Genomic DNA, 25895 nt, shown 5'->3' with positions numbered 1-25895 from the left:
TGCCGTCGGTCGTCTTCTCCGCGTCGGTGTTTCGGGTCTAGGGAAACGCTGCGATCATGCTGTTTGCAGTGTTGTTGCTCAGGGGGCCTGGTGTTCCTGGTATCGTGATGAGATTAGGTCCTGGAGGTCGCTTGGCTTGTATGCTCCGGGTGGTACCGTTCTTTGGGTGTGACTCGGCCTTTGAGGTTTTGCACCCTGAGGCACAACTCTTGGATTATCTGGACCGCCTTCTCTCCCAGGCCATCGGGTGGCCGGGCTTCAGTGGAAGGACGGTTGTCCTCTCTTGGTTGTTGCTGGGTTGGGGTTGGTTGGCGATGTGCCGCGTTTATTATCCTCCCATGGGTGGGAGGAGTGTTATCTTGGAGTTCGGGAGTTGGGCTTTGTGGGTTTGAGTTGGGGTGTCGGGTGGAGGATTGCTCCTCGAGGTTCTCCGTCATGCCGCCACGATTTGGCTGTCCCCCGTATCTATGCAAGAACCTTGAGAACTTTCTTGATCTATTGGCTCCTGAGAGGTCTGAGCTTGGCCACGGTGGTAGCATTTAAGGAGGTCGTTCATGATGAGCTTTCTTATGAATTTTCAGTAAGGCCCGAAGGGGATCATGGCGACAGAGTTGTCACAGGTGAGGCGGCGGATGACAGAGGTTTGGAACCTAGTGTTGAAAGAGGTGACCTTGTGGGTTTGGAGGAAGAGCTTGAAGAGTTCAAAAGAAGAAGCAACCTCGGTGGGCATGGAGCCGAAGTAGAGGGAGAAGATGGGGCCATGGCGCTTGGAGAGACGGATGAAGGAGTGGTGAATGAGAGGGTCCAAGAGGTGGAGGTGTCCTACTAAAGGGAGGCGAGACTTTGGGCTCAGAGGATTTGGAATTTCACCGTTGGAGTAGGGCGAGGGTTCATAAAGAGTGTTATCACTAAGAAGGTAATTGCAAGTAACATTGTTTCTTTGGGATTTCGCCGTTGGAATAGGGCGAAGGTGTGTTATCGTTGCAAAGGTGATGTAAGTTAAGGAAACATTATTCCTTTGGGATTTCGCCGTTGGAGTAGGGCGAAAGGGTGCATAAACATGCAAAGGTGATGCAAGTTAAGGAAACATTATTCCTTTGGAATTTCGCCGTTGGAGTAGGGCGAAGGTGTGTTATCCCTGCAAAGGTGATGCAAGTTAAGGAAACATTATTCCTTTGGGATTTCGCCGTTGGAGTAGGGCGAAAGGGTGCATAAACCTGCAAAGGTGATGCAAGTTAAGAAAACATTATTCCTTTTTGCTCTCAGTTACACGCAAGAAATCTGAGTTTGATGATTGCTCTTCTGGGTTATCCGCCATGCCGCCACAACGTTGCAAAGTCTCCACAGACGGCGCCAATGTACAAGATGTCTCTGGTACGGGTTGAGAGATGGATCGAGAACTTGCGGGTTGAGGCAGATGCCGGATCACTTGACTGGAGCAATGGGGGGAGGTACCTGCAAAGACACTCCGACGCTCAAGTCAGAATGGATCTGAGAGGTATAAGGTGTGAGGAATGAATGAATACCTGGAGGGACCTGGGTCCTCTATTTATAGGTGATGGTGAATATCTTATCTTATCTTATTTGGCTAAGATAAGGGAGACGTTTGAATTCGAAAGTTGGTTAGGAGCTCTAGTGGGCTGGTTCCGGACCTTCTGGAAGGGCGAAGCGGGTCAGACCCTGGCAACCGGGTTCGAGAACCGTTCCGAGTGTAGGATCTGTGGGTCGGATCCATAACAAAATTTTAAAATAATAAATTAATTGAAGTTCAACATCTAAGTTTAAAAAAATAAAATAATATAATATAATATAAAAAAATAAAATAAATCTTAATACAATATATATATATATATATAATAGATGAGATTACTAAAATACCTATAAGAATATTTAAAATATTAAGAATAATTAAATAAATTCGTATTATTTGAGAATTATGAAGATGATGAGGCAAGATAAATTTCCACTCAAGTTACTCAAGTTCTCACAAGTGTCTCGAATAAAAAAATATTCGCAAAAATCTCTGCACCTCGAAGAGTTTTATCATTTTTAATTATTATCATTTTTGCATTTTAGGTTTCTATTAGGGAGTAATTATATGGATAATATTCTAAATTTTGTAATAAAATATTCTTAAAAACTAAAACTTAAAATATTAATTTTTAATAAAATGTTCTCAGTTTAAAGTTTTTAATTAGTATCTTTAGACAATAATTAACAGAACTCATATAATTTATAAACTAATAAATATATTAACTAAATAATATAAAATAATGAATTTAATTTATATGTATTAGCTAGTTAGTAATATAAATAAAATTTTCTATGCAATTAATTATTCAATTATTTTGTTTTTTGACTTATGTATCACATAGAGAGAGATGCCATGAGTTAAAAGTTTTAGATATACAATTATCGAATTATTATATAGAGTTTAATTTTAATGTAACGATAATATAAAATGTTTTACTTAGTTATATATTATTTTTATTTGTTTATAATTATTTACGTAATTAATATAAAAAATAATTATTTTTATTGATATTAAGTAACATATTTATACTGTCATGCATTAAAATTAAATTCTTATTATATAATATATTAATATATACCTTTTGTGTAATATTGTATCACAATCAAACTCTAAAAAATGCCGTCTCTTATGTGCAGCAACATCTAAAACTTTCACCCCTAAAGATCAGCTTTAATGTCATCCACAAATATGATTGATGAATCGGATTTCTCTTCTCAAAATGTTCGTGTCATAATCCCAACCATTCATCGCATGAATACCTTATTAAGCTAACCGCTAAACAAAAAACAAAAAACAATAATAATATACGTCAAAGCCTAAGAAAGAAATAGAATAGTAGTGCATGCTTCAAGGATTTCACTACTCCCACTATAAATGCATGTCAAGCTTCACATATCACAGTAATAACAAACACAAAACCCCATCATCACTTCATTTTCAAATTCAATAATTATTTTGCAGATAGTCACCAAGAAAATCAAATTATTCAAAAGCCATGGGAAACTCTTGCCAAGAAACTCCACCACTACTTCTCCAAGACCTAAAAGTAACAATCCACCAAGCTTCAATGATTTTTCCCTCCAAAGAAACACATAACAATAACAATAACAACAACAATAACAAGTCTTTGTTCTTATCAAACATAGACAAAGTCCTAAACTTCGACGTGGAAACGGTTCATTTTTTCGCGGCAAACAAGGATTATCCGTCGTCCAAGGTTGCGCAGAAGCTCAAGGACGCCCTGGAGGACGCCCTTGTAGCTTACGAGTTCTTGGGAGGGAGAATGAAGATGAACTCCGAGACCGGAAGGTTAGAGATAATTTGCAATGGGGAAGGTGCTGGGTTTGTTGTGGCTTCTTGTGATTATAGATTGGATGAGATTGGAGACTTGGCTTTTCCAAACCCAGCATTTGCACAATTTGTTCATAAGTCTAAGGATTTCCTGAAACATGGTGATTCTCCACTATGTGTTGCCCAGGTAAAATTATAGTAATAATAAATTCATGTTGCATAAATTTCCTTTCTTAATATTATTGAATGTTGGAATAAACTCACTGTTTTATATTCTTTCTTATCTTCTCTCTCCGTATACATGCTTTTAATGCTGAAAAATATAATGATAATAATAAAAATGTTATTTTAACATTAAAATTAATTATTATATATATATATATAAATACATATATATATATATATATATCGTTTAAATTATTTTTAATATATATTTTATATTTTAATATATATTTTATACTAATAATTAAATTTAACAACGGATTTTAATATACATGATTGTAAATGTTATATTCAATTCGAGATGTACAACAATAGATATAAGTAACAGTTTTTAAGCATAATATATAGATAGATATCATAACCCTCAAATTGTTTGTACTCTGTGCTAACACAATTATTACACCAATTATTTTAGATTTTGTTGTGACCCCAATTCAAACATTGTTAGGTTGTGTTTTTATTGTAACATGATCAATTCATATATTTAAATAGAACCATTCAAAGTGAAATACCAAATTATATAGGTAAAATATGTTTTTTTTAATATCTTTGTAAAAAAATTTAAAAATATTTTTAATATTAAATTAGTATCAATTTTATTTTAATTTTTGAAATAAATTTAAATTCTACTTCTTTGTGTTAATTATGTTTGTTACTATTGTTTGAAATTATGTTTAAGTTGAAAATTTGTAATCATTTTAACTTTATTCCTAAAATTTAGATTATGTTTCAAATTATACTACAATTAAATCGTCTTGTATCTTTTATTATTTTATCTCTTTTTGTAACATTTGTTCGTTAAATTATTTCTTAAAACTTGAACACAAAAACGAAATTTTATTTCGGTTAAAAGAACCAGCCAAGCCTCGGATTGTTGACTGGGACAAAGACGTAAATAGACAGCCATGGTATAGAGTAGAGTCTCCTGAACCTAAAAAAAAAAAAAAAAACTTTTACCAAAAAAAGTTTTGACAACCAAAATAAATTTAAAAAAATCCAATAACGAAAAATGTTAAAGTAAAAAAAAAAAAACAGAATGATAAAAAAAATCAACTAACTACTTATAGAAAAGATAGAAAAGAAATACCAAAAAAAAAAAAAAAATAGAAAAGATATCACTGCTTCCTCCTCCCTGGACACCATCGCCGTGCCGTCAGAGGCACACCACCACCGCCAATACCAGTGGAGCTGCCACCTCCATCACCATATCACATCCACCGGTAGCTCCATCAAAATCGTATCTATTTCCATGCACCACAAATTTTATGTTGGTTTATATATGATAGAAATATTTGATAAACAAGTTATATTTTTAATCAAGTTCAACCAATTTTTTTTCTTATATATTTTTTCTTTTTTATTCAACTGATTTTTATTTCTATTGTACTAATAAATTATTAACCAATTTAATTGAATTTGATTACCAAAATAATTTGATTACGAAAAGATCTTGATATATTTAAGGTCTATGAAAAATTCAAACCGTTACTTCCTACACTAAAAGATTTCCTTTTTTAATTTATTCTTTAAATGCTAAATCCTTTTTCCAAGAAAAAATCACCCATCTATATCCTTTTTCTATCTAAGATTTCCATTTTAGAAAGAACTCTAGAATTAGTAGGCTTTGATGTAGTTGTGAGTCTTCATGAGTTATTGTTTTCTTTATTTGAGCTATGACTACATTATGAAAGTAGTCTGAATTAAATGCATTTCATGTCTCTTCAAAAAAGCAAATTCGCTTTACAGTCCACAATTCAGGCATTAAAGGAATGAAGTATAATTTTATTATGATTATTATTTTTTCCCTTTTCAGTTTTTACATGCAAATGGCTATGATCCGAGCAGTAGTATCACTTTCTATATATGTATGCATGCATGACACCGACAAAACGTATGTATCCTCTAATAATAATTTCTCTAGCTACTAACAACCACCATTTATTCATTTTTAAATCATTTCCTTTATTTTTGTGCAATAATGCATGTATGGATAGATTTCCATATCAAACAATATCGGCAATGATAATATATATCGTTTTTCGTTGATTAGTAGTTTCTCCATATTTTTTTTTGTGTTTTGATTTGGACATGATATGATTGATACTATATATATATATATATATATATATATATATATATATATATATATATATATATAAGTGAAGTAGTAATACGCCAAAATCATCATAATATACTAGTGTATATTAAAACCATATGAATTATTTTTTTCTAACCAAAATATTTTTTCAACTTAATTCTATAAAAAAGATAAATGTCTCAAGAGTGCTGATGATATTGAATACAAATGCTTTTTGCGGAAAAAGATATGGACGTGTTAATGACTAGTTTTGAGCAGGTAAGAATGCAGGTAAAAAAGGGTACCATATTTATTGTAACTTGTAAGCATCAAATAAGAAAATTGAAATGTTTTGATAACAAAAAAAATTAACTAAAAGAATAATATTACATATTAAATTTTTTTTTTAACAAAATTCAACTAAGTTAATTTAACATAATAAAAATTAGTTATAGTTAATATTATTATTTAATTTTGTTGGATTTGATTTATAAAAAATTTGGATGTGTAATATTATTTGTTTGAATTTTTATTTGTCTCTCTAATATTAACGGTTTGAACCATTTTAAATATAAAGTTAGTTCGACTCTATCTCAACCTATTAACTGAAATATATTTTTTTAAATATTTAAATTGACCTATTTAAAAGTTTAATCAAATATAGAAGACATTTAGATTTCTACTTGATGATAATAAAGATTTTAATTGAACAAACAAAGAACTCTGCTTAATAAAAACGGTAAATATACACTTGACTTGACCAATAAAAGTTTTCTTTTTATTTTATACTTTTAAATATTTTTTCAGCTTATAATTTTCACTGGGATCCAAAATGATTTCTAGAAATGCAAAAAATTTTCACTTTTAAAATGACTAAAAACTCTATTTAATTATTAGATTTTTTAGTGAATTGTAAAATTTGTTCTATATGATCTTTAATGATAATGTAAAATAAATAAAAAAATCAGTTTGTTAGGCCTAATATACTTTTATAATATGGCCTTTCTTATTGAAAGGACCTTTAAGAAAACTCTTATGTTATGTAATGTCATATTTAAAGAATAAAAAAGATTTCGGTTATATTGAGTGTATACTATATTTTTTTTTGATAATATTAAAGAGAAAAAAAAAGTCAAAACTTGTCTTATTTAATATTTATTAATTGTTGTAATAATTAATAACAATTAAATAAGAAAAATCTTGACTGTTTTTGAGTAATATTTTTTGTTATCAAACATTTTCAATTTTTTAATAATAACCTTCTATTTTTCACCTTAATTTAATGAATGTTTTTTGAATAAAATCTATAAAATAATTAATAATGTTAAATAAGTGTTTTGGAATACCACATTTAATATGAATGGAAGAATTGCCTCATATATTGAACTCTCCTTTAATTACAACATTATATCGGGAAGCTGTAATTATTTTATGTTGATCAAAAGTTAGGTAGCCGAAAAATCAGCTTGACAATAAAGTTTGAGGAGGTTGGTTGAAAGTGATATTGAACTCCTGAATCATGATATTGAGCTCTCTTCTTACTCTATAGTTTGTTTTTAATTTAATATTAGTACTTCCCCTGTGGAAGTAGGAAAATAAATGTTAGTGCTCAGCACAATAACAATTAACTACTTTATTTAGTAACTAGTTAGAAACTGAGATTCAGCGAAAGAGATTTATCTTTTTACTTTAACTAGATATCAAATTGATAATTTTGTCTTTAAGTATAAAAATTTTAAAATATTGGTTTAGTTATTTCATCTATGAGACGTTTTTCAACTAACAATAGATTAATCACTATATTTAATTATAGACACTTATTTTTTTAAACAAAACTAGTATTAATTCATATTTTATTTTATTATTATTATTTTTTCATAATTTGTGTGTATTATTTACTTTAAAATTGATATTATTAAAAATGAAGACAAAAAATACTCTACAAATATATTCAATTATTTATATAAATTATTTAACATATTCTTTTAATAAAATGATTAACTTCTCAAAACAATCAAATATGTTTCAACAAAATAATCAAAACATTCGTAGTAAATCAAATATTTTATAAATACAAAAAATTAAATTATTAACTTATATTTTTATACTTTTATCATGTATGAAATTCAATTACAAATTTAAATATAATTTGAGCATATTATTTATAAAATGTAACTATAAGTATAACTATAAATATAAATATATTGTTAATTGATGATTAATTCTTTGTTTTACTAACTGTGTAAAGATAGTAACTGGTACTCTCCAGAGACGGACCTAGGGGCGAGTAGTGGCCTCAACCCCCCAAATTTTAATAAATTATATTTATATACGACATATGTATTTAAAAAATAAAAAATATTATATAATTTAATAATTTTATATGTATTATTTTTTACTATGTGATGGATTTAAATCTTAATTGTTTAATTTATTAATATTTTTTATTTAACTAATTTAATATCATACCATCAAGTTTTTGTATCTTTCAAATTAATTTTTATATAATAATCTCTATATTTATTAAAAAAATCATTTATTTTTTATATTAATATATTTAATATTTATATTATTATATTAATAATGACTTACGTAATTATATTTTGGTAACACATTATGTACTTTAGATATTTTTTTTTGTAAAAAATACTCATTTTTCTTCTAAATTTACGTTGTTAAAAGAAAAAATTTTATAAAGATATCTTATATTTTGTATTCTATAAAAATATTGTATCTTTTAAATAATTAATAATTAATAATTTATTTTCAAATTTTTTAAAATTTTTAAAAGAATTAATTTTAATTAATATGTAATAATTTTTAACTAAACAAACTATAACTTATTAATATTTTATAATTTTATAATGTATTATTAATATTATTTTATTTTTTTATATAATATTAAAAATAAAATTGTAAAAAAATTTACAATTATATACATATTTTTATAAATCTTTTAAAAAACTAATTCTAATAACTATATGTTAATTATTTTTATAAAATAAAAAATTATTTAAAATTTTACCCCTCCATATTAAAATTAAAATTTCTGTCCAGAGATTGATTGATCCTTATAATGGTGTATACAGATAACATCATGCAAGTGTGGGGGCTTCGTAATTGGCTTCACCACAAGCCACACAACCTTTGATGGTCTCAGCTTCAAAACTTTCTTAGACAACCTTGCCGCGTTGGCTTCCAACAAACGAATGCCTGTGATCCCCTCCCATGACAGGCACCTCCTTGCCGCACGATCTCCACCACGTGTCACCTTTCCACATCCCGAGATGCTTGACCTTGGAGAATTCCCCACAAGCGCTGAAGCTGGCGTCTTCGAAGCCTCCTCCGAGGAACTCCACTTCAAAGTCTTCCATTTAACCACTGATAACATCAACTGCCTCAAGGAGAAAGCCAAGGATAGTAATGTAAATTCCCGCGTCACCGGCTTTAACGTTGTTACCGCGCTTGTCTGGAGGTGCAAAGCTCTATCCTTTTCGCCGCCGGATCCTAATAGGTCGTCCACCATACTCTATGCCGTTGATATTCGGTCAAGGCTGAGCCCTCCATTGCCAAAATCCTACGCGGGTAACGCGGTTCTAACCGCTTACGCAACAGCGAAATGCGAGGTACTGGAGAAGGGGTCGTTTGCGAAGTTGGTGGAGATGGTAAGTGAGGGTGCAAAGAGAATGAATGATGAGTATGCGAGGTCTATTATAGATTGGGGAGAGTTGCACAATGGATTTCCAAGTGGAGAAGTTTTGGTGTCTTCATGGTGGAGATTAGGATTTGAAGAGGTGGAGTATCCTTGGGGTAAGCCAAGGTATTGTTGTCCCGTGGTTTACCATAGAAAGGACATTATACTATTATTTCCTCCTGTTGGTGGCAGCGACGGCAGTGATAATGGGATTAATATTATAGTGGCACTTCCTCCTAAGGAAATGGACAAATTCAAGAATTTCTTCTATGAATTCTTGATATGAAATTCAGTGTGGTAATATGTGATGGCTTTTACCTTCTTTTGTCTCAAATAATTGTCCATTTAAATAAATTATTTTTTATTTAGTCTAAATAGACAATTGTTTGAGATAAAAAAGTAATATAACTAAGGATAATAATAGCTAACGGTCACGTATAATGTATAATTTGTGAATTATTAATCACGACCTGATAGATTTTCAAGTGCTGTGTACGAATAGAGGGTTTGAATAAATGAATTATATTGTTAGTTACCACTACCAGTTTATTTACTGTTCATGATAGATGAGCTTTCTTAGAAGTGAAAGAATATTTAATTTTTTTTTTTTTTGTATCTTTACATTTTACAAAAATATTAACAAAAATTCAACACAATGACGTAGGACTTATTACAAAACATAAAAATAAAATAAATATTAATACATGTACTTATGGTTTACTCACATGTATTATGTTAATAATTTTTTTTCTATAATTAAGGATTAATTTAGTGGAGTTATTTTTTTTAAAGATGTTTGTTTTTTTTTAAAAAATAAATTCTTTTTGTATTTAGTAAATATATGTTTATTTTTGTAATTTTTAAAAGTTAAGAGTATTTTGTTGTACTTTTTAAGATTAATTTATACTTATCAAAAATTAAAAAATTAATACAATTTTATATATTAATAAATATTCAAATTGATCATTATATTCATGTCAATAATAATTTACTTAAATTTTTTTTAAAAATTATTTTATCAAATACTATTGTTATTACTTGTATGATTAAAAGTTATGTATAGTTTGTATTTTACTATGTCAATTTATGCTTATGCATGTAAATGTAATAGCTCTCTAGCTTTGATGAATTCATTATATTCTTTTTATATTTTGATGAGAGTGAGAGATTATGAAGTTTTGTAACACCAGAAAATGGTAGGTATTAAATACATAAATAAATTGTTAAATTGTTAAATTGTTTTTTATTTTTTCACTGAAGATAGGGAGACTCGAACTCGCAATTTCTTAGACGAGTATGGAAAGACTATACCATTTGAGTTATAACTCATTGGTAAATTGTTTAATTGTTATATAATTGTTAAATATTAAATTAAGAGGAAGTATAGGGAGCCAATAGAATATCTATACAATGTGTACAATAGAGGTATAGGGATGTTCAATTCAGTAAGATATCAGATGTTTATTATCATTGTTACCCGAATGGTTATTTTGGATAATATGGGTGTATTGTGTTTGAGAAATTAGTAGTATTTTATCTTGAATGTTCATTTTTTAATTTATATTAGCCAAATAAATAACCCATTGTACACATTGTATAAATACTCCAATGATTCCCTAAGCCAAATTCTTAAATTAATTGGTGTTACACAATTAGGCATAAATATTACGATTGTAGTGCTTATATTTGGATCGATTGGACATTGGTTTGATTGTTTAGGGCATCATTTATTATAGATTTTTCATTTTGTACATTTGACAGATTGATTATTGTTGACTTTTTTTTAGCACTATTGTTGATAGTTTTATTTATATCTCTAATAAATAAATATTATATTTTTTTATTTATTCATTGTTTTAATAAAAAATAATTAAAAATAAATTTAGAAATATATGTTTTATATAAAATTTGCAAAATTTTTAAAAATATTTTTCTTAATTATCTTCAAATTTTGTGTGAAAAAATCTTACAGTAATCATATTTTAATTATCTAAATATAAATAATCATTAAAATAGCACTGTGAGAAGTAACTTAGAAAAAAATTTGAAGGTAACAATTTTGTGAATACATCAAATAGTCAGCCATTTTTCTTTGGATTTTTTCCGACAATAAAATCAACGGTATTATGATTTTTGTATTATATTTTTGTATAATTCAATTTAAAAGCTAATGTATGTGAATGAAATTCTCTATTTTTAAATATAAACATAGGAAGACACAAAATAAAAAAAAATGAAAAAGATGAAAAAGAAAAAATATAAAAAAAATTAGAAAAAAAAAGAAATAAAAACCAGAGCACGCATGAGCAACAATAGAAAAGAAAAAGAAGTACAAGATTTAAAGTGTATAATTTCACGTACATACTGTATGAGTGATATTTTTTGGTAATTTAAATACATTAAAAAAAACTGTTTAAATAGAAGGACAATTTCATTTAAGACTATTTTTAAATTCATCCTAAAGAGAAGGAAGTTCCACTTGATGAAGTTATAACTTTATCGTCATCTTTGCCATGATTTTTGCCACCGTGTTTGCATCTCTTATAATCAAACAAAAATCAATATGCCAATTTCAATGCATGATATTCCTTATTTTGAGTACCGATAGATGAATAAATTCAAAACCATCTTAGTGATTAGTAACAAGATTAAACGTTTTTACACAATCCGTCTCACAAATAACATCTCGTTGACCCACATCTCAGATTAAGAGATATCCTTTTCAAATAGCAAACAATTCTCCTTAAAGAATACTGTTACTCCCAATCATTCCCAAACACCCCTTTGTCAACTCCCATTACAATCTCTAATAACGCAAGCAAAACCAACACTATCACCAGAACCAGGATAACTAGCATCATAATTAATCTTAAAAGTATTAATGGATGGAGATTCCTAGAACCACTTAGAATAGAGGGGAGGGACAAACGCTGTAATTCAAAAATACTCCTAAATTCCTTTTCTAAAGCTAATGCCAGACAAATCACTTTTTTCGGAGGCCAAGTCTCATGAGAATTAAAGATGTCATTATTCCTTACTCACCGTATCCATCAAATTAAAGTCCCAAACAAAACCTGAACGAATGCTCTCTGCTATGATACATGAAGCCAGTTCTTCAAATCCAGAAGATGACAAGAAATATCCAACCTATGCCATACAAGCTGAGTTTTTGGACAATTCCGAATACAATGTAAAACCAATTCCTGGATAGAAAGGCATCTTGGGCACCTATCCGATGACGACATCCCTCTTTCGAAGCGAAAACCTGCAGTAGGAAGAGCCTCCTTAAGACACATCCAAGCCAAACACTTGTGCTTTTCCGAACAAGTTGGCGCCAAAGCCAAAGTCAATTCTCCCGCTCCTCCGATCCCAACTAAACTGTTACTTACACAACCAGAAGTAACTATTGCGTGAGTTATAGACTTTGGCAGCAGATCCAGATTAATATCAACCCACTTTCGGACCTGCTTGTGTAACGACCCGATTCTCGACAGGTCCAGATCACTGCCAGTCATCAGGTGTTACTTCCCATCAGCCCTATAAGACTCTAGACTTGACGATAGTTACTACATATGAGTATTTCACACTAATGAAATTGTGTATGTTAGCTTATTTTTATCATTTGCTTTTCTTAGTAAACCGTTATCAATAACCAAACATATCCTTAGAGATATACAGTATAAAATTAAATACCAATCTAACAACAAAGTCAAATAGCAACAAGATTACAGAAAATCTTCATACATATATACACTTCAAGTTAGTTCATATATATATATATATATATATATACAGTTGACCACTTTTTAGATAGCTGGCTCATATAAAAAACTCCTAAGCTGGTACCCAGACTAAAAAAGGAAAAGAAAAGATCAAATCCTATCCCTCAAAATGCTACAAAGGTGAGGGAAAGCAATGTCTTAAAGAACAAAGACCATCTATCTTACATTCTTTCCACAATCAAGGCATAAGTCGGTGGACATCGTCTCAGGACTAGTCTCGAGCATCTCCTGTAGGGTCCGAAAACTCATGCTCCTTTGGTACCTCTCTGAATAGAACTCTAATGGCAGCAGTCTAATCGAAATCCTCCATCTGGTGAAAAAAGGAAAAGGAAGGGGGTGAGAACCTATATGATTCCCAGTAAGGCGACATCGTGAAAATGCATCTCTCTCGTGAAACCTAGAGTTCTGGCTCTATCGTTATAACTTGCTTGTCAAGTTCCTCGACTACTTTCATATCGCGGGCTCTGACATAACTCTTTCTTGTGTCTTTCTTTGGGATCAATGTCGTTCCTATGCTATTTTCTATGACCATTATTTCTAATTTTTTTTATCTTATTCTAAGCTTTGGAAAAAGTTAAATTATATAATCTTAGAAATACAAACAAGAAACAGAGAATAGAAAATTAACAAGAAGCAGATAGCATACAGCAGAAAGAATAAACAGTAAACAATCACAATCAAATGTGCAAACAATTTATGATGCATGCCTATTCCTAGCGCATGCCATGAGCTCATGTGTTGGTTGTCTACCCGTAACCCGACGTTATTCGGAGTGAACCCCGAATATGGTTCCTTTACTGTGTCAGTTAGACACCTTGACATCACGGTTACCCGTGTCAGTTAGGCCTCATCATAATAACATTTTAATGTGCATCATAGTAAGAAACAGTACTATTAGTTAGGCAAATATTTCCGCATTAGCAACCTTAGGCTATCAGTTAGGCGGGAACTTTCGCATTAGCAATTTGGTACAAGGCCCATTCAACATACATTATGCTATCAGTTAGGCGGACATTCCCGCATTAGCAATCTTAGGCTATCAGTCAGGCGGGCACTTTTGCATTAGCAATCGGCACAAAGGCCCGTTCAAACATACAATATTCAATTATCCTTTAATTCCTAGTTTTTCATTCTTTGTCTTTTTGTCATACCTCCACATCACCAAATAAATACGCATACCTCCGCATCACCATGTTACCAAGCATACCTCCGTATCTCCTTTTAACTTTAAACATTCATAGGGACAACTTATATCCTTATTCGTTTTCTTGGCGACTAGTCTTCTATTTAATAATTAATATAATAGACGGACTCAGATTCGTGCAAACTTTATGTTCATGCATTTATATCGAACTCAAGTTTTATTTGGTTTAAGTTTCAGAGCATTCTCATTTCCAAAACAAAAGTTATGCATATCCTATTTTAAGAGATTTTTATTGGGTTAACCGGTGAACTGGTTAACTTCTAAAGTGCATAATTAATTTTCTAGAATAGTCATGTCTCTGAAATTTGAACTAAATGAAGTAGACACCATAGGATTTCATTTGGATTTAGTTTCATCACAAATTTTTTTTTTGCATTAGGAGATATTCATCAAGGAAGTCACTACTCTAATTAATCTTTTCTGTGGTATGTGTCCATAGTAAGAGTATTCAAAACTATTGCATCAGTAACATTGAGCCAAATAAGTTAAGTTGTTCAAAAGATGAGAAGAACTAAGAATCACAAATTCTCTTGTAATAAAATTTATTTTCTAAAGACAAAAAGAAAAGGTAAAGGCCAACTCCTCTAATGTGAAAAGCATGCAAAGTAAAATTTCAATGTGTAAAGGTTGAAGACAAAACACAGTGCCTATTGAAACTATAAAAGCAGAAATTATAGATCATGAGACCAACAAGAAAGACCAACCCCAAATAAATAAGAAGTAACAGATTTCTAAGTTACCTAGCTGATCAAGTTCAGTTGTATGTTCTCATGACATATGGACATAGTTGACAAACTTTGTGTAGCTTCTTCTAGAAAAAACACAAACAATAGTTTCCAAATAACATGAGACAAGCAAGTAGATGGATTTATGTAAGAACATTTCTACCTAGAAAAAATCAAACATATGTAATGAAACAGGAAATTCCAAATTTTTGCCACTACTTCAAAGTCAAGCAAAACTAATACCTTGCAGATATCAGAATTAGATTCATTCCTCCATGCTCCTCTTGTAATCCTAGTATTATCAAAATTAAAACATTTTTCTTGCACTGCATTGGGTGATCTTTTTCCTGTAATGAAACATAACACATTATAACTGTGATCCTTGGACATAGACATGTTATTTTCTTACCCGTGCAGAAACATCTTATGATCAAGAAAATAGAATCATAAAAATAGAAATTAAAAAAAAATCAAAATCATAACAACAAACTCACAAACAGAACATCAAAAATCAGAATCATAGAAACATAAATTCAAAATAAAATTAAAAAAAATAAAAACCCTAGTAAACAGAAAAAAAAATAAACAGAGCAAAATAAATAAATAAAACAAAAATCAAACTTTAAATCATCACTGCAATTTCAAAAAAAATAGCAAAAGCCATTAGTGAAGAAATAAAAGAACAATAATCAACAATAAGAAATATAACCAACCTAACCTAACACTGAGGCTCAAATTCTGGTGCGTGTTGCTGTTGTGGATGGAGGACGACGGCAGTTGTTGGTGCGGGAGGACGACGGCAAATGCTGGTGCATGGCGCTGTGGAGGAGGACGGAGAGAGAAGAGCTACAAAGAAGGGAGAACGAGAGGAAAGGGTGGCGCCGCCACGTGAGAGGCTGAGAAGAGAGAGGAGTTCATCGACGGCGGAGAAGAGAGAGGAGTTCATCGATGCTGTAGACAGAGGTGGTGTGTGGAGCCATGGAGGGCGACAAGGAGACAAAATCGCTACGAGAAAGGGAGAAGAAGTAGAAAGGGCTGCGCCTCCACGACGGTGTTGTCTGGAGACGTCGATGGCGAAGAAGAGGGAGTAGTGGAGTTTCAGCGCTTTGAGAGTGTGAGAGGATGAGGAATTTTGCGCTGAGAATTGGAGCACTGAAGAGTAGAAAATGGATACGGTAGTTACTGAGTTAAAATTAGGGTTACCAGTGGGTGCGACTAGGTATATTTGGGGGTGTTGATGAGAAAATTATTAGAAATAATGAATTTTTTAATTTTTTATTTGAAGGGTTGAAAATGGCGCTTGTGTTTTTAATTTTTGACATTAAATATTTTTTAAATTAATATAATTTATTTTATTTTATTTTTTGAATTATTATTTTTTTAATTTTTATTTTGATTTTTTTGACCCATATATTCTAATATATATTTATTAGTATTATTTATTAAATTTAATTATAAATATAAATATAATTATTATATATATATTTTTGAATTTATTCATATACATAAGTATCAATTACTTTTTGTTTAAGTATTTTATTATATATATAAAAAGTTGAATGTGTAAAATTTTATTTTTTGAGGCGTTTAATAATAATTTTATATGGTGTTTTATTTGTATTTTTTACTTGTGAATTGGAGTTTTGGCTTTATTTTACTTGGTTAGGGAGAATAGTTTTGATTTGAGTTAGTGTGTACGGAAATATAATTTTGAAAAATCTCTTATATGTTTAGATATTGTTATTTTGTTTGCTCAACTTAATTTATTTTATTGCATTTTTTTAATTTTAGTTTGCATTTTAACTAAAGATTAAAAAAAAAAACTATAGACATTTTTGACAAAAATACTACTCACAAATATTTTTTAACAAAATAGCTCACATTAGTAAAAATCAGAAAATTCTTATTTTACTTACAATTTTTACTTCTCAATGTCATCTTCTATTTTATTCTTACTTAAATTTTTTTTGCATCTAAAAAAAGTATGTACTCTTTGTACTCTTATATTGTGAAATTTGAGAATTTTTTATTTTATATTTTGAATTTCAAGTTCTATATATTTTAATGAAATAAAATATTTTTTTCGCTCTTAAAAAAAATTTCACAATAAACATGGAACACAAAATTCATTATCGACCTAATTGTTCAATATTCTAACTATATAATATATTTTATTTAACCTCGTTAATGCAATTGCACAAGTACTGCTGATTTTGTTTTATATAAAAAGTAGAATAAAAATTTATATAAAAAATTCATACAAATTTATACAAAAAATTCATACAAATTTTAAAAAAAGCTCTTGTATAAAGAGATGTGTATTAAGAATATGTACGACAGGAAAAAAAGTTGTATTATTACATTTTGTGTCCAACAAATTAATTAGCAACATAAATTTCATGAAATCTTGTCAGGAATAGAATATATTTACATATAGAAAAAACTAAGGGTGGTAGAGAATAAAACATGGCTCAAATTAAAAGAATTCTCTTTTATTTATTGTGGGGTTGAATTAGGTTCCTAGTATATGCATAAGATAATACATAAGTGACAAAATAAAAAGAAGAAAGAAGCATAGCAAATGTCTTTTCTGTTTTAATTTGTGAATATAAGCAAGTAGTGTGCAGATGGGAATGAAGATAAGAAAGAAAAAACGTTATATTCTGTTTGCAAATGGTTCACTACATACATATTATATGAGCCACAAGAAACCACTACAATGTAAAATATATAGGGCTAATTATTGAGATATTTATTCATTCTTTCAGTGAGAAAAACAACCGGATATATATGTATAATATGAGCCATTTATATCATTTGATAGGTTAAAACTATTTTCATAAATTATTCTTTGATAAAACAACATAAAAATTGTGAAATTTTAATATAAAATATTTTTACACAATATTTAGAATAATTTTAGAGTGAATACCTGTTCTGAGGGTTACCTGAAACGAGTTGCTATCAGGCCGAGTCGTGCGGTCCAAGCTTCCTTTGTGATAGCTTCCGACTTCCTTTAATAATGCCGAGATGTCGCCGTTCGAGTTTCTCGGAAGCAGGTGGGAGATGGTACTTGCAGGGGACTCTAATACCTAAGTTAGCAAGGATTTAAGCAAGTTTTTAGTAGATTATATCTGAATATACCTGAGCGTGTCAGTGTATTTATAGTAGAATGTTGAATCATATTTTAGAGTAGTTTTACTTTTATTGGGTGGATTACTATTTCCTATTTCTAAGGAAGTTTATGATATCTCTCTTTTAGCAAAGTGGGAGATATCTTAAGAGTTAGTTAATTATTCAAATGATTAGCTACCATTGTTGTGCTCGACCTCTACGAGGTCGGATAGGGGTAAAAGAGGCCACCATTTTTGAGTCTAGCTTTATGTTTTTGGGTAAGGATATGAACAGTGCTCCTAGTTGAATCCGAGCTTTTATGAGGTCGGGCTCAAGTATCAGTGGATTTGCCCTTTCACATTGGATAAATCGCCTTTTTGGAATAAGTTGGGCAATGGATGTGTTTTTGAAACGTCACATCTTTTCGTAATGTCACGCACGTTCTTTTTTCGGTTACCTTAGTAACCATGCACACCATTAGTTAGGGGTGCGAAATGACATTTTTTCCCATAGTGTCTTATGAATACTTTATTTTTCTTCTTTCTTCCTTTTTTCGCTTTCTTTATCTGAAACGTTTGCACCCTTTTCTTTTTCTTCAATCCCTTCAACCTTCCTTCGTTTACTTGCTCCCGTGTTCAAGGTTTCTTTCATCTTGAGACTTAGAGAACTTTGTTCACACTTTTGGAGAGGATCGTTCATGTTTTGCAGTTTGAATTGCCCTTAATTCTGTTTTACACTCCTTCATGGTTGGTTCTTTCTTCTCCTTTTTTTTTATTGTGTTTGAATTTTGTTGCTTCATTTCAGTATTTTGGGTAGTATTTTTTTTTATCAATAATTATGTGTTTGTTTCAAATGGATGGTGATTTTAAAATGTTGCTGTAGTTTTTTAAATTGTACTTTTTTCTTGGTCTTAAACTTTATTACCACTGTGAATCTTAATGTGGTTTCTCTACTGTGTTGCTCCTAAATGGTGTCACTTTATATGTTTGAAGATGGTGCCATTTCTATTTTTGACAATGTGATGATAGTTTGTGCGTATGAGAAAATGTAGGAAATGTAATCTTTTGTTGGTGTTGTTGACGACGATCCGACTTCTTATTTTGACGATTTTTTTGTTTGTTTGTTGTATTATAGGTATAGCTTGTATGTCTAGGTCAATTATTCACAATATGTCGTCTAAAATTCTATCCAATCTGACCTGGGTAGATATATCTCTTCTTACTCCTATCCCTGTTATTGATAGAGAGTATGCCAAGACCTTTCGTAGGCATTATAGGCTGTGTGAGAATTGAGAGAATAGGCATAGGTATGAGATCTTAGTGACCGGTCTTGAGGAGAGGGTTTGTTTTCTCTGATTTTGAGTCCGATGTCCTTAAAATCTGCATTGTTTCTCTTACCTAATTGCATCCTAATTCTTGAAGTTTCTTGAAAATATACTAACTTCTTTGTCGGAAACTTGATGTCCGACCTTCTCTTAAGGTCTTCTTTTATCTTTTTGTCCTCACCAAACCCTTTAGCTCTAAAAAATAAGGTTGAATTTTTTTTCGAGCTATTCAGGGTAGAAAAATTTTTGCCATTTTTGATGAGTCCTTTCATGATTTCAAGAATTACTTTTTTAAGATTCGTGCTGTGGAGGGTGTTTGACCTTTCTTTCTCAGTGAGGGGGATGAACCTATTTTCCCTTTATATTGGGAGAAAAAACATGTAATAGTTAGGTACAACCTAGATGATTTAGACGAGATTGAGGAGAGTGTAGTCGGGTTGTTCCAAGAGTTTTAGGGCTGAGCTCCTTATTTGGATATTAAAAGATATTTAGGAAATCCGAGCCAGCTTTAGTTCGAGTTAGGTAGTCTTCTTTGCCAATTTATAGTCATTTTATCAAAATAATTTCAGTGACTAAAGTAACTTGATTTTGTATTGTGCAGAAAAGATGGCTCCCAAGTTGGCTTCTATGAAAATACTTCGGTCTGCAAAGAAGAATGTTGTTGCCCGAAGCATACAACAAAAAGGAACTGGTGAAACTGTCGAGTTTTTCTCACCCTCTAAGTTGGGCTCGGGTGCCTCAACCTCTTTAAATATTACTCTCGATCCAGCTCCTTAGCCAACCCCTCCTCCTTCTAGCTCGGCCAAATCAACAACCTATCCTCCTCCTTTTATTACAGAACCGAACCCTAAGAAATGCAAGTCTTTGGATTTGGGGACTATATATGAGTAGGACTTTAATGCGCTTTCTTGGAGTGAAAAGAACATCCTGTCCTATAGCTTTATCAGCATGGATGATGTTGGCATAAAGAGCCACCTTCAACTTCTTGCCCGAGGTGGAGTCCGGACAACCGGTATATACACAATCTTGACTAGAGAATTGGAGAAGACTCCCCTTGGTGCTACCAAAAGCGCATTGACTATCTTGCAGGCTGAAGTGGAATCTTTAAGGGAGTCTAAGAAGGAGTGGGAGGAAGAGAGGGAGTCTCTGCTCTTGGCAAAGTTCGGGCCAAAGCAAATTAGGCGGAGGCCGCTTTAGTCATGTCGGAGGGGTTAAAGAAGAAGACTGAGGAGAGTAACATCAAGGTCTTCGGGGAGAAGCTCGATTTGGTGGACGAGGTCACTAAATTCCGAGACAAATATGCAAAACTTGAGGAAACCATAGCTGAAGGTATAGACGAGATGATTGCAAATCTGAAGGCTCAGTTCCGAATTGTTGCTCCCGAGGCGGACCTCTCCCTCATTAGTCCAGACAATATTGTCGTGGATGGGAAGGTTGTTCCTGCTCCAGATGATGATGATGAGGAAGATACTTCTATCCCTGATCCAAAGACCTCGGGGCGTATTTCGGACAGGCTTCTCAAGTTCTTGATCCTTAATCAGGTGGCAAGCCCCTTCCTTCTACAACTCTCCTGATTCCTGTGATGCCGATTTTTGAATATGCTCCGACTTCTTCTGCTCAACCTGAAGATGCTGTCACTGGCGAACAGCTCCACCCTTTGTAATTCTTTGCTTTTAATTGTCCCGATTTATGGGTCTTCATGAACAATTCTATTTTTGTAATAGTTGTAGTTTGAACAACTTCTACTTTGCTCTTTTAATAACGTTTTCCCACTAATCGGGTAGTGGTTGTTGCATGAATGGTTAAACAAATTTGAATAGTTTAGTTGGCACAACTATTAGTTGAATACGAACTTTTTTATTTTGACAACTTTCATTGCTGTTTTTGCTAAGTTGGAAAAGACATCGGCGAAATAGATCGGTCCCTTTTGAACCTTTCATATATTAGTATTATCTTCCTTTAGTTTATTTGAACTCCGACTTTACGTAGTCGGGCTTTATCAAGTTACTCTTACATTTTGTTTTATGTTTGACTTGTTTTAAGGTCGGACCACAAATTGCTTATATAACTTCTTACACTAATTTGTACCTCGTCGCTTCATCTTGCCGACCAAGTAGGTCGGGCAACAATTTTCACGGCATTTTGAGTTTAAATTAATGCGTTTGAAATGAGAAACTAGTAGAAAAATACCTTATTATTAATAAAAAGGATCTACATAAATTTGTTTGCTACTAAGGATTTTTCTTGTAATCCCTAGCCCTATCTATGATGCCTCATTAAATCCCCCCTCAGGAAAATTCTTTTTAGAAAAAACTATGAAGTCGAAAAAAAGAGTACACCAGGGAACAAGGTATGCTCTTCTAACTGTAGTACTCTAACTGTAGTACCTCTTTAAGTTACATGTGTGCCACGACCTTGGGAGCTCGTTCCCTTTTAGGTCGGACACCTTATAGTAATATTTTCCTAAGACTTTGACAACCTTTTAAGGTCCCTTCCAGTTTGCAGTCATCTTTTCTTTGCTCAAACTATGAACTCCGATGTCATTCCAGATCTGTATGAGGTCACTTGTGGTAAAGCTCCTCCTGATGACTTTCTGGTTGTACCTTATGGTCTCCTTTGTTTCAATGCTTCCTCTTTTATACTTGTTCTTGGACTTCTAGGAGGAGGTCAAGCTCTTCCTTTTGTGCTTGAACATTGATCACTTCATCATAAAATCTAACTCTTGAAGATTCTTCAGCGATTTCTACATAAATCATGGCCTCTATACCATAAGCAAGTCGAAAAGGTGACTCCCTAGTTGTTGAGTGGGGAGTTGTCCAATATGTCCACAAGACTTGAGGAAGCTCTTCTGCCCAATCTTCCCTCTGTCTCTTGTAGTCGGTGTTTCAAGCCGGCCAATACAACTTTAGTTGCAACTTCAGCCTATCCATTAGCCTGAGAGTGTTCTACCGATGTGAATTGGTGCTTAATCTTGAGGCTGACCACCAAATTCCTAAAAGTTGAGTAGGTAAACTGAGTTCCATTGTTTGTGGTGATAGAGTGTGAAACTCCAAATCGGGTGACAATGTTTTTATAGAGAAATTTTTTACTTCTTTGAGCTGTGATGGTTACCAAAGATTCTGCCTCAATCCAATTAGTAAAATAATCAATACCCACTATGAGGTACTTTACTTGTCTGGGAGCTTGTGGAAACGGACCGAGAAGGTCAAGGCCCCATTTTGAGAATGGCCAAGGTGAGGTGACACTGATAAGTTTCTCCGAAGGTGCTACATGGAAGTTGGCATACTTTTGACAAGGTGGACACTTTTTGATGAAGTCGATCGCCTCCTTTTGCAAGGTCGGCCAAAAAAAGCGGACTCGGATCACATTCTTAGATAGTGATTGTGCTCCTAGGCGATTTTCATATATGTCATTATGGACTTCTTCTAAGACTTCTTTAGTCTTGGAGATCGAGACACACTTTAATAGAGGTATGGATACTTCTCTTTTATAGAGAATATTATGGACCAATGTATAGTCTTGTGCTTCCCTTATAAGCCTCCTTGTTCGATTATGGGAGTCATCCATCCTAGACTTTGGTTGGATATAGTCATTGTGTCCAACTTATCTTCTTCCTTCAATATTGATGATGCATGGAGAGTTTCTTGGATCAGGTTTCTGTTGTTGCCCCCTAAGTTAGTGCTGGCTAATTTAAAGAGGGCATCTGCATTGGATTCCTAAGATATATGCCAAACCTTTTTTTTCGAGAACTGTGCTAATTGTTCTCGTGCTTCTTCTAGGTACTTCTTCATGTTAGGATCTTTATTTTCATAAATTTCATTAACTTGGGAAGTTATCATTTGAGAATCACTAAACACTATCAATCTTTCTGTCCCTACTTCTTTAGCCAGCATCAAGCTAGCAAGTAAGGCTTCATATTCTGCTTGATTGTTAAAAGCAGAAAACTCGAACTTTAGTGATAGTTCAATCTGAGTTCCTTCTTCATTTTCCAAGATAACTCCTGCTCCACTTCTGAATTTATTGGACGATCTATCTACATATAGATTCCAAGTTGACGGATTTTCCTGGCCTTCGGTGTATTCGGCTACAAAGTCGGCCAGATACTGGAATTTGATTTTTGTCCTAGTTTCATATGTTACGTCAAATTTGGACAGTTTCACAACCCATTGTAGCATCCTTCCCGCAATGTACGTCTTCTGTAGAATGTGCTTCATGGGTTGATTAGTTCGGACCTTTATAGTATGAGCTTGAAAATAAGGTCAGAGCCTTCTGGAGGTGATGATAAGGGCATATGCGAACTTTTCTATCTTTTGATAGTTTAGTTCTACCCCTTGTAGGACTTTGCTCACAAAGTAGATGGGTTGTTGTCCGTTCTCATCTTCTTGGACCAAGGCTGAGGCTATAGCCCGACTTGATACTGCTATATAGAGAACGAGCTTCTCACCTGGGACAGGTTGGGTAAGGATTGGGGGTTGGCATAGGAATGTTTTAATGTTTTGGAAAGCTTGCTTACATTCTTGAGTCCATTCAAATTGGTTCCCTTTTTATGAGAATTGAGAACAAGGGTAGGGACTTCAGGGTTAATCTTACTAGGAACCTAGACAACGCAGCCAACCTCCCATTTAATTGTTGGACTTTCTTGAGAAAAGTCGGGCTTTTCATCTCCGATATCATTGTGCACTTGTCCGGGTTGGCCTCAATGCCTCTTTGAGTGAGCATGAAGCCTAAGAACTTCTTGGCCTCCACTACAAAGGTACATTTTGAGGGATTCAATCTCATCCCATGCTTCTTTATTATGGAAAACACCTCAGATAAGTTGGTCAAAAAGGCAAGGTCGTCTCTGGTTTTAACGAGCATGTCGTCTACATATTCTTCCATTAGTTTTCCAAAGTGAGATGAAAATATCTTAATCATTAGTCGTTGGTATGTGGCTCCAGCATTTGTCAGTCCAAAAGGAATTACTACATAACAATAGTTAGCTTTTGGAGTAACGAAAGAAGTCTTTTCCAGGTCCAATTTATACATCAAAATTTGATTGTATCCTGAGTATGTGTCCATAAAGGACAGATACCTATACCCTGAGGCTGAGTCAACCAGGTCGTCAATACTGCGGAGATAGTATGGATCCTTGGGACAAATTTTGTTGAGGTTGGTGTAATCAATACACATCCTTTATTTTCCGTTTTACTTTTTAACAAGGACCACATTAGCCAACCACAAGGAATACTTTACCTCCCTTATAAACCTAGCTTCTAATAAGGCTTGCACCTTGTTCTTCCATGACCTGCGTTCTTTTAGGACCGAGCTTCCGTCGCCTTTGTTGAACAAGTCGGAGACCTGGATAAACAACAAGCTTGTGAGACATGAGGTCAGGGTCTATACCAGACATGAGGTCGGGGTCTATATCGGCCGAACTCCCTTGGTTCACCAAAGTTCTATGCAGGTTTGCATTAGCAAGGATCATGGTAATTACTATAGGGTTGTTGTGGCCAGGTGTTACCCCTTCTGCATTCTCTTTAATGAATGAGAATATTGGTAAGTTGGAAACTCTATTATCTTCCCCCAATTGATACACTTCTTTGAGATGCCTTTTACGCAAGAATTTAGTGATTTTCCCTCCTACAAATCCTCTATTTAGCATGTGTATGTGTCTCTCAGGAGTTTGGGGGGATCGATCTCGCCGCCCTCTGTCATCGTCATCTCTTTTCCTTTTTCTTTGGTTGTTCGACCTCTCAGCTAGGTACTTTTCCAGCCGACCTCCCTGGCCAGCTTTTCTATGACATTCTTTAAGTCATAACAGTCATTAGTTATTCTGTCTGACTTTCAGCCTTTTTGTGCTTAATGCGACAAGGAGGCGGAATTTTTTCGGTGTGATAAATCTCTCTGTATATATCAACAAGAGAAACTCGGAGTCGGGTGTAGTTGTGATACCTTCGAGGCTTCTCCGAGCTATACTCCTCTTTTTTCTTTGTTTCCTTTTCCTTATCCCGAGCTTGGTAGGACAGGTTTGGACTTGGGGCTGGATCTCTAAGTTGGAAGTTCTTTTCTATGTTGATATATTTCTTTGTCCACTCTTGTACTTTGTACAAGAAAGTCGGGTGTCGCTTAGATATAGATTGGAAAAACGGCCCTTCTCTAAGGCCGTTAACCAACCCCATTATCACTGCTTCAGGAGGTAAGTTTTATATTTCTAAACAAACTTTGTTGAATCTTTCCATATAATCTCAGAGTGTTTCTTTGACTTCTTGTTCAACCCCGAGGAGGCTTGGAGCATGTTTGCCTTTATCTTTCTAAATTGAAAATTGGATAAGGAACTTTGTTGTCAGGTCATCAAAGGAAGTCGCTGCTTTGTTCAGCGTTGTCGGGAAGGCCTTGCAACGAGTCGCATCGGACATATCAACTAAGTACATCCGACTTTTGAAATTGCT

The 25895-nt window shown here is 32.8% G+C and overlaps 2 protein-coding genes and 1 pseudogene across 2 annotated transcripts; 1 reads left to right on the top strand and 2 right to left on the bottom strand.

Moving 5' to 3' along the window:
- Window positions 1-465: 465 nt before the first annotated feature.
- LOC114925508 (2-hydroxyisoflavanone synthase-like) lies at window positions 466-1735 on the bottom strand (annotated as a pseudogene).
- Window positions 1736-2624: 889 nt separating this feature from the next.
- Window positions 2625-9856, top strand: LOC112754921 (acyltransferase GLAUCE). The gene is made up of 2 exons (XM_025802745.2): window positions 2625-3512; window positions 8714-9856. Exons 1-2 carry the CDS (start codon window positions 3030-3032, stop codon window positions 9602-9604), a joined length of 1374 nt encoding a protein of 457 aa, XP_025658530.1. The 5' UTR covers window positions 2625-3029; the 3' UTR covers window positions 9605-9856.
- A 13327-nt stretch (window positions 9857-23183) lies between these two features.
- Window positions 23184-23681, bottom strand: LOC140180222 (uncharacterized). The gene has a single exon (XM_072220668.1). The coding sequence runs from the start codon at window positions 23679-23681 to the stop codon at window positions 23184-23186; it is 498 nt and encodes a 165-aa protein (XP_072076769.1).
- Between the last annotated feature and the right edge of the window lie 2214 nt (window positions 23682-25895).

This window comes from Arachis hypogaea, chromosome 16, assembly GCF_003086295.3.
Source record: "Arachis hypogaea cultivar Tifrunner chromosome 16, arahy.Tifrunner.gnm2.J5K5, whole genome shotgun sequence".
NCBI classification, from domain to species: Eukaryota; Viridiplantae; Streptophyta; class Magnoliopsida; order Fabales; family Fabaceae; genus Arachis; species Arachis hypogaea.
Note: the sequence above shows the minus strand (reverse complement) of the source record. Positions and strands in the feature narration are given on the sequence as shown.

Excerpts from the sequence above, each read along its gene's own strand:
- LOC112754921 (XM_025802745.2), top strand. The coding sequence starts at position 3,030 with ATGGGAAACTCTTGCCAAGAAACTCCACCACTACTTCTCCAAGACCTA. Across the intron at positions 3,513-8,713 it reads CTCCACTATGTGTTGCCCAG|ATAACATCATGCAAGTGTGG; the intron begins GTAAAATTATAG and ends TGGTGTATACAG.
- LOC140180222 (XM_072220668.1), bottom strand. The coding sequence starts at position 23,681 with ATGAAGCACATTCTACAGAAGACGTACATTGCGGGAAGGATGCTACAA.